The following is a 9,897-nucleotide window of genomic DNA, read 5'->3' on the forward strand; positions in this document are numbered from 1 at the left end:
TTATTAATTATTATCCTTTCTAAAGACATGCTCACTAATTAAAAACAATGCAAACCCATACATTACACACGATAAAACATAATAAAGGAGCGCCAGGGGACTGCCTAAATTGATGTGTTCAGTAATGGATCTTACCATAACACACTACAAAATGAAACTACATGCTATACCATTTAAATAACCACATGTATATTTTAACTCACTGCAGAGAGGTATTTAGGACTTTAGGTCCAATTTCAGGGGGCTCTGCCACCTTTATTTGTAAAAAACACAAACAGAAATCAATTGTCAGGGTTCTCTCTTGCAGGGAATCAGTGGCATCACTGCATGAAAGATAAAAAAAAAACAAAAACAAAAAAAAAACACAAATTTAACCCCTTTTCTCTGTCCACCCGGCCTCAGGCTACAGCTTCCTTCCAGTCTGAAAGACCGATTCCTTTTTATTATCACTGGCTGGGTGCTCCAGAGCCATTCTAGATTTCTAGCCTGGAAAAAGAGTGTAGTGCCTGGCCCACCTATTCCTCCCAGGACACACTGGGCCTGAATCCGAAATAAAGAGCCACAAAGCTGCAGCGGCACAATTAGGTATGGACCTTTCCAGGCCCTTTATTCCCTTTCCATTTTTTCTTGTCCTTCTACACCAGGGGTCGGCAAAGTTTTATTACCACTAGGCCATTTATGAGGTGGGCGAGAGTACACTAGGCCGGACCCGCACTAATGGTTCCGACCACCACCAGGGAATGCCCCTGAAGTGAAATTCCTCTCCTCTGTATGCATTGCAGAGGAGAGGGATTTAACTCCAGGGAGCCCTCCTTATTTACCGCGGCAGCGGAATATTAATGCTGGCCACGGTAAATAGGGAAGCAACAGCGAGGGTGCCGCACCGGAGCTCCAGCAGTTTTTAACGCCCCCTGGCAGATCTGGCCGGCAACCTGCGGCTCTGGAGCCGCGGGTTGCCAGCCGTCATGAGACCCGTTTGGCCAGGGGGCGTTAAGCTTGAACAAACTACTGGCTAGACCGTATCAGGCCAGAGTTTGCCAACCCCTGTTCTACACACAGAAAAGTTGTAAACATCCTAGATTGTAAGCTCTTCGGGGCAGGGTCCTCTCCTCCTTCTGTGTCACTGTCTGTATCTGTCTGTCATTTGCAACCCCTCTTTAATGTACAGCGCTGTGTAATATGTTGGTGCTATATAAACACTGTTTATTAATTATAATATTAATAATACCATCTGTGCATTACTGTGTGCTGCATAGAAAAGAAAAAAAAGTATTCCATTTAAAATGCTTAGGGCTACTACCTTAACTATATTAAAGTGTATTTATTATGTTAAAGTGGAAGTAAACCCAAAAAGTCACCCAAAACAATAAAATCACACTTACTTTCAATCCCACACACCAGTCTGTCCGCCAGGAGGTTTCTTCCATCAGGTCCCGTGTCGTCTCAGTATCTGTCTTCGGCCCTGCGCAGAGGGAGCGTCAGGTGCCGCCATGTTCTCCTCTCTTCTTCCTGGTTCTTCCTCCTACGTCACCGGATCTCACACTGTGCAGGCACGAGATCGGATGACAGATTGGGAAAAACGTGCCGATCTCATTGCGCATGCTGATGAAAGGGCTCCTTCTGCGCATCCCCGAGATGCATCTTGGGCATGCGCAGAAGGAGCAGTCAAGACCCTTCCAGCATGAGTGGCATAAGTAGCCCGGGAAGCCCTGCTCTCCCATTCATTTTCGATCGAGTATTTAGAGATTGGTGCTGCACTTTTTTTTTTTTTTTTTAATTTACACAAAATTTTTTTACTTTTAATAAAAGAGTTGTCTACCCTTTTATGTTTATTTTTATTATGTATTAAATTAAAGTTTACTTTATATGCTTTTTTTTTTAGGCTAATGCTATATATACACACATTAGATAATTCTTCCGGTAATCATCCTAGAGCTAATATTAGATGAGAATCTGGCTTGGTTCTCCCCCCTCCCCTCTACATAGAGCAGAACGCTGATCATGAAAGATACTTTCCTACAACAATTATTAAACTTATGTACGTAGCCTAAGTCTACATTGACTAATTTTAAACGATTATAAATGTCCATTCAGCTTTTGTATGACTTTCATAAAGACATTTTAAACCAAGGTACGCGGCAGAGAAGAGTTAGAAAAGAGGACAAAACAAGCTCAAATGTCTGAAACACCCAATAATGTCAATGGGGGCGTTTGGAGCATTTACAGGCTATTTTAAGTGTTTTGGGGTTGTTAAAAGACTTTCCAAACACTGCAGGATGTGTTTTCTTTACAGCCCATCAAGAAAACACTCTGATGTGAACAGGCCTAATTTAAAGCATGGGCATTTAAATGCAAAGTTTACTGGGGAAAGTAGACTTAGCTTTAGTATAGAATAAGGAAGTATATTAGAACCACTGCCAGTTTTTATGGTGGTCTGCGGTTTTCCTAGATTCACCCTGTGACCAGTGTCACCAAAACAAATAGTGAGGTAAAAGCCCAACATCTGTCATAAAAACAAACAATGGTTCATTTTCCAACTTAGAAACTTTGTTAGGTGTAGTTCAAAACTCTGGTAGCTGGCACCTTACAGGCAGCTTGGTCGCTCACATCGCAGTGCTGGTTCTTAACCTCCCTATCGGTATTCCTGAGTGTGACTTGGGGTGGATTTTCCAGGCAAAAATCTGTATTCCGGAAATTAAAATCATCTTGCATTGGATTCAATACAAAATTGCTATATTGAGTTCAATACAAAGAAATATTCATATAATATATATATTTGCATGGAAATTTGGACGGAATTGGACCACTAGGGAGGTTAAAGAAGCAACACCTGCACATGTGAGAGCTGGCAGCAGTACTAGTCCCTGCCGCTCCTATTCATTCTACATGGGGCTGCCACTGTGAGACGGCACATAAATCATCTCCCCTGAAGCAGTGGTCTGTCTGAGCCCTCTTTACCTCCCATTTCTCCTGCAGCAGTGTGGAGCCTCCTGCTATCGTCACATACTGCTAATCCCAAGCAATATGTACAGCTGATTGTTTATTGATCCTATTAATGACTTACCTAAGAACAAAAATATATAGAATCTCGGTACACCAAAAAAAACTCAAACTGGGAGACAAGCTGATAGAAGGAGAGAGCAGGTTGAATGAGAGATGAGATAATAATGCATCTGCTACTTCTCCTTTCACTGTCTAATCACAGACTGGGGGAGGGACAGGTCCTAAAGATGTACCTGAACTACATCAAGGAAAAATCAGATCTACGGCCCTGCCAGACAGAGCAGTGGAAATCTCAGGACTGGATAAGTAAAAATACAAAAAACTTTTGGTAAGTACAGGTAGTCCCGAGTTACGGACATCCAAGATACAGACGCCTCCTAAATACGAATGGTGGGGCCGGGGGGGGGGAGTATTTTTGTATATTTCCTGCTCCCTCATGTGCAGGGTGGAGGCTTGAAGAGGGGAGGGGGGTGGTTTGCATGATTTGCAGAAGAAATCTTTTGCTAAACACAGCTGAGGTTGTGGGTGATCTTAGTAAGCTCTTTCTGCAGCCTCTTGTAACTCTTTAATGACCAAGACAAACTCTGCAGTTGTTTCTTTTTGCATATCAAAGCACAGCTTGCTCCAGAAGTTAATGAAGTTATTGTGTAGGCTCCATAAAGTTTTTTTTTTACCCAAAGTGGTTACTGAAAAGTTCCGGGTGGTGCGCCCAGCTAAAACGTCTTGGGGAGAACACTTAATATATAAATGTCCTGCTTGCAACTGGTTCCCCAACACTTCTAAATAAACAAATGAGCTGCCTCAAATGTTATGACCAAAAATTGCACAATAATAAGTTTCTGTATCCTGCAACATGTAACACACCCTGCAATCAATGTAGACCAAGATATGTGAATATTTCTAGAAGTTATGAAATGCCCCGATAGTTCCCCAGCACTCAGGTAAATGAGTCCGGAAGCTTCTGGTACCCCAACACTTACGGCTCCATGACGTCACCAGAGAGCCCCACTACCTCCCGGCCGCCTTCCTTCGGCTGCCAACTCACTGGAGAGCCCAGCCGCCTCCACACTTCTTTGGGAAACGCCCCCTTCCGTATACGTAATACCACGCCCCTTTCTCTAGGCTTGCCCCACACATTACTGACGACACTAGAGACAGATGAGAAAAGGGGCGTGGCATTCTAAAGCTACATCCGGCTGCGTTGTCGCCATTTTTATTACTGGAAAAAAAAAACCTTGCCGAATGTAGACTGCTTAGTATTATGTAGACGTTAAGGACAAAAAACAAAAGCATTTAAAGTGTGCTATCATTAGTGCTGGGCTCCAGGCTATTGTAAAGGAGTTAATAATTAATGCAGTTATAAAGTTTTTCTGGAAAAATTCTAACCTTATAATGTCTTTCCTGATAATATTGCTATGGAGTCTCTGGCTTTGGCCTGGAAATGCGGCACCAAATATTGTAACAATTGGTTGTTTGTTACCTGCATATTGTAACCACTGAGGATCAAATTAATATTATTATTATTTCGGAGAGAGAGGGGCACCTTTTATGTTTCCCTATTTGTTGTACAGCGCTGCGTAATATGTTGGCGCTATATACTGTTTATTAATTATTATAATAATAATAATAATAATGTGTGGTTTATTAGGTAATAAAATAAAAATTTCCATATTTTCCACATGAATGGCCTCAGAATTGATAATTTAAACTTTGCCTGCTAGATTCCCCATATCACAATGGACTTCAGCAGACGTTCCTCCTCCATCAGGTGTTGTGCTTAGTTATAACTACAGCCATGAATGCACAAACTGCCATTCTGCCACTACTTTCCTGGATCCAACATGGCAGCATACATGTGATGAAGGAGCCCCGCTTAATACATGTATATCACCATTGGTTGGTGTCAGAAAAAGGAATAATATAGGAAGTATTGAAAACAATTTCCATATTCCTGACACCAACATGGCAGCATACATGGGGTAGCCAGGATTACTACATCATTCATGCTGTCATTGGTTGGTGCTAGGAAGGAGAAGTAAAGTAAGTATTGAAAACAATTTTCCATATTCTTCCCATTGGGTTTTGAAATTCAGATACAAAAGTCTGAAGATGATCGAATGCACCTGTCAGTGGATTCCTAACAATCTCAGAAGCATTTCATACTGATCCCATCAAAAAATATCCTTATAAATGCACTTTGGATTCAAATTAGGGACAATTAGGCTACGTACACACTTGCAATGGTTCTCGTCCGATAATCGGCTCAGGGTACAGCACCCGTCGGTCATCGTCCGAATGACCGTCCCAGTGGATCCACGGACAATGGACAACAAACGATCTTAATGGAAGTGAACGGGAAGAGCGCACAGCAGGGTGCCGCTCCGTCGTTCTCCCCCTTCCCCTCTCCATAGAGCAGAACGATGCTGTATGTACAGAACTCTTTCATGCATCGTGCAGTGCTAGTCGTTGGAAAGGATTGGACAATTATTGCACATGTGTATGCAGCCTTAGAGTCTATTCACAACATCACACTGCAATGCCACAACTACAATCCATGGTAAAGGACATAGTATTGTGATTTATTGCCACCAGATGCGGTGAGGTGGTTGGAAGTTTGCCTAACATGGGGCCCAGAAATTTCTGATTGAGTCCCTGTCTATTGCTTACATATTGTCAAGTTAGCTTTATTTAGAAGACCCTACTACTATAGTTTCCTCTCCCGCAGCCAAGTCACTATGAAAAGCCACTATTACCTCCATGATCACTCCAAGTAGGCTACTGCAGGTTCTTGCACCTGAGCTACATCATCATTACATTATCTCAGGCTCACTGAATTCCTATGTATACCTATTAATAACAAGTCCCATTTGTATAGGCTAAGTGACAATACCAATATTGACAGAAAGTAGCCAAATGCTTTTGTAAAAGCTTTACCCTGCATTGGCATTTAGACTGGGAGAGGAAATGGTAGTGTGATGAGTCAGTCTGTACAGCAATGCAAGATTCTAAAAAATGGAAGATTGCTGACAGATTGATGATCTCATCCTTTTGGTGTACATTTTTATCCATTTTACAAGCTGCCAGGTGGTCAATGACCAATTGCAGGGAGATAATTGAGATCTTGAACCTGATTAAGCTGTCTAGCAGGAGTACCAACTTTTAAAACTTGGCAAGGCAAATATTTTACCGGACAAGACAGTCAACTTCACATTTCAAATGAATCAACAAAAATTTGTATTAGCAATTCACAATTACTCAATTTACTGGAGTTAAAGACAAGTAAAAGAGGTAGAGGGTCTGTGGTTACCAGTAGCAGTATGGGTGTTTGACATAACACAAGAGACCGCAGTATGGATGATGCCATGTACAAGTATATTTACAAAAAACAAAACCCACAAAAAAACAAAAACAAAACAAAACAATAGATTGATTAAATACTTTACAATAAATACTCTCAATAGTAATATTGTCTAAGATCCCTAAAGACTTAAAGCAGACCTTCCACTAAAAGGGAAGGCCGTTTTTTGTTGGCTAGGCCTTCAGGTATGCTTCAAAAGCATACCTGTGATCATACTTACCTTACCATCATCTTCCACATCACTGGTCGTAACATCACGATTCTTCCAGGTAGAGTCCTATGAAATGCAAAGCAGGGGAATTCGAAAAAAAACAAAAAACATTCCAGTCTATTGGAAGGACATCTTCTTGTAAGATTTCACCTGAGTTCCACAAGACTGTACTCTGGAAGGTCAGTGATCCTCACCTAGGCCACAGGCAGAATTATGGGTTAAACCAAAGATTATTCTAACTTCTCACTCTACAGGTAAATTTCTCACCTATGTACTGTATGTTAGGCATTTTGGTGGGGGGGCTTAACTGAAAGTCTGTCTTTAGTGGAAGGTCTGCTTTAAGGACAGTGAACTGATCCCTTGTTTAAAAGTATAAGGACCCCAAATCTGAATGTTTCCCCAATTTGTTAACTCTACATGTTTAATCTTTAATCTAGGACCCCATAGGTTTTGTTTTCATTGCATAGTAAGTTAAAATATATCTTGACACGACTGTATAAAACATACAAATTATGGATAATACACTCTGGCTATCTGGATTGAAGAAACTGAGGAGACCAATCAGAGGTACAGTTTTGTGGTTTAAGTATTCTTGCCTATAATATGGTTTAGATATTTTCAGAGTTGGTGAATAGACTGTCAGTTTGTGGAAAACTCCATTCTCTGTATATTTTTAGGTTTTTATTACTGGTAAGTATGAGGATATACAATTGGTGCCATGATATTAAGCCACTTGTATAACAACAGATTAACAGACAATAAGGCTCCAAGGCAGTATTATAGGAGAAAAGATGTCTATTTCATAATTCACAAGATATATTTATTGTATTTTATATGCAGTGCATGTCTATATTATATAACCTATATTTTAAACCATTGATACAAGCTTAACAGTTCATTGCGGTCATGCCATAAAGAGACAGCATTGACAGGTGAATTTTAGGCAGTAGCCATATTACAGTACCTGTAGTAGCGATCATCTCTGTACGGTGTCAGGTCTTCTTTTAGTTCCTTGTAAGCATCACTGACCTTTTTGCAGAAATCTTTAAATTCATTACATAGAGCACTTTCAAATGCTGCATAATCTGGATCCATATTGCTAGATTTTCACAGCCATATATCAGGTGAAGTGGAAGAACCAGGAATCACTGATGGGATAAGGCCAGCCTACAATTTCCATTGATTTGCTTTCAGTGCATTGTCCTCTAACTTCTTTGTGTTCTGAGCCTTTCTATTTGCTTTGGTTTTCCTAGTCCAGGATGCCTTATTAAATTAAAGCAAGCCAGCTGCCTTGTCTCTATGCAGAAGCAAATGATGCTGCTAAGGGGGAGTGTAGTGCTGCTTGCAGGGAGACCACCCACAGGATACATCATAGAGATGCTGCTGCCATCTATGCAGGTTTCCATAGGAATTACATCACTAACAGATGACACCAGAGCTTGTTACTGTAACTAAAAGGCCAGGCAATGATGATAAATCCCTCACAATGCTGGAAGAATTATTCACCTTTTTTTTGTATGATTGGAAAAAGCCTGTGTGTGCAGTGTTATGATCTAGGGTTGCTTTGGTTGATCTGGTTCAGCAACATTATGTGCACAAAAATGTCAGCCGACTATATGATTATGCTAAAGATCAGGTTTATTCACCAATGGATATTTCTGCCAGGATTCACCGGGCTCAAGGAGATATCTTTTTCACACAAGGATTGGCAACAACAGAGCCCAGACCTTAATCTTTGAGACATGTGGAAAAGCGTTTATTTAACAGTCCAAATCTCACATAATGTTTACAATGGGCCTGATTTATTAAAGCACTCCAAGACTGGAGCGGATACACTTCTATTAGTGAACCTATGATCCAGTTAACCTGAAATGGATTTCCTTAAAGTTGTTTGCTATTTGTTAGCAAATGTCAGGGACCAGATCCATTCTAGGTTTGCTGGATCACCCAGGTTCACCAATATCAGTTTATCTTCTCCAGTATTGGAGAGCTTTATTAAATCAGGCCCAAGAAAAGATCTTGGTGAAACACTATTGCAATTTTGAACTAAAATTAATGTTTTGACATCACATAAGCTTATTGAAATAAAATGGTGTAAAAAAAAGTTGAAGGTGGTCTAATGAAATATCAGTGTGTGAGACATTTTGTTATGGCCAGGTAGTGTATTTGTCCAATAAACGCATACAGAAGTGTATTAGTATACTGATCTTGGGTTATGTTATGTGAGAGTGCTTTTTAGGGATTACATTGCTTTTGGGTGTTTTGTCTTATACAGAAGTCCACCAATTAGATTTAGCCACCCTGTTCATTTTTGCAAGGCCTCCTATGTGGAGATGCCATTTGCAGGAACATGTTGACAGCAGGCGGATGCAGACCATTATAATGGAAGGGAAACATTGAGGCTCACGGTGGACGGACCCATGAGTTGTAAACCTTTTGTTATGAATTCTTGGTAATATTGAATGGAAACATATTAAAAAGGAAACCAATTAAGAAGATAGACAATATGGATCATACTATTGAGAACTGTGAATGATAATTGAAAACAATACCAACCGAGATACATTCTATAGGCTCCTTTCCTCGCCTGCTCTCGTCCTTTGGGTGGGATCACATGTGCTACAAACCCCAGATATCCCTGTCTCTTTTCCTGAAGAAGCACATTAATCTGCGAAACGCGTCGATTCAACAGGGTGTACTCGTTTGATTTGGTCTTGTAGTGCTTGTTGTACATTTTAGGTTTTTTATGTTAATGTTTTTAATGGTATTTATTAAAGTTATGGTTTTTGATATTTAATTGTTAACATTTGCACTTATTGGCCTGAAAAGTCCCAGTTTTTGAGGGCACCGCACAGACCTCCATTTTGTAATACTGAAGTCTAACCTTAAAGTTCTCATCTCATTTTTCTGAGATGTGTTGATGTATTTAATTTATAATACAATGCAGGACTACAGGTAAAAAAAACACAACAATAATCATAAAAATAGGTTGCACAGCAAAAATAAAAATGCTACAATAATTGGCAGAGACAGAGCTGTGGCCAGATCTGGTGACTCAATTCTAAAACTCTAGCGGTGCATAATCACAGTTTAGCTAATTTATGTTGCATACAACAATGGACAGTATTACAACAAAGACACAACTATTTATTTCCTATCTGGAATATTAAAAGGTTACACATTTCAGTCAATTTATAAATCTAAATTTCAATCAATATTGACAATGTTGTCAATGGAACTTTTACAAATTGACATTTAAAAATACGGCCATCGATAATCCGGTTCCTTCAAATTTCTGGCATGGATTATGTAGCGCAATTTCAAA

The 9,897-nt window shown here is 40.1% G+C and overlaps 1 protein-coding gene across 1 annotated transcript in view; it reads right to left on the reverse strand.

The window, feature by feature from the left end:
- Positions 1–7,881, reverse strand: part of TMEM181 (transmembrane protein 181) — a gene marked incomplete in the record, with an annotated part of 34,578 nt that extends 26,697 nt beyond the window's left edge. Inside the window, 1 exon segment of the mRNA XM_072409364.1 lies at positions 7,537–7,881. Coding sequence (XP_072265465.1) covers positions 7,537–7,667 — 131 coding nt within the window.
- Between the last annotated feature and the right edge of the window lie 2,016 nt (positions 7,882–9,897).

Source organism: Pyxicephalus adspersus, chromosome 4, assembly GCF_032062135.1.
Source record: "Pyxicephalus adspersus chromosome 4, UCB_Pads_2.0, whole genome shotgun sequence".
Classification (NCBI taxonomy): Eukaryota; Metazoa; Chordata; class Amphibia; order Anura; family Pyxicephalidae; genus Pyxicephalus; species Pyxicephalus adspersus.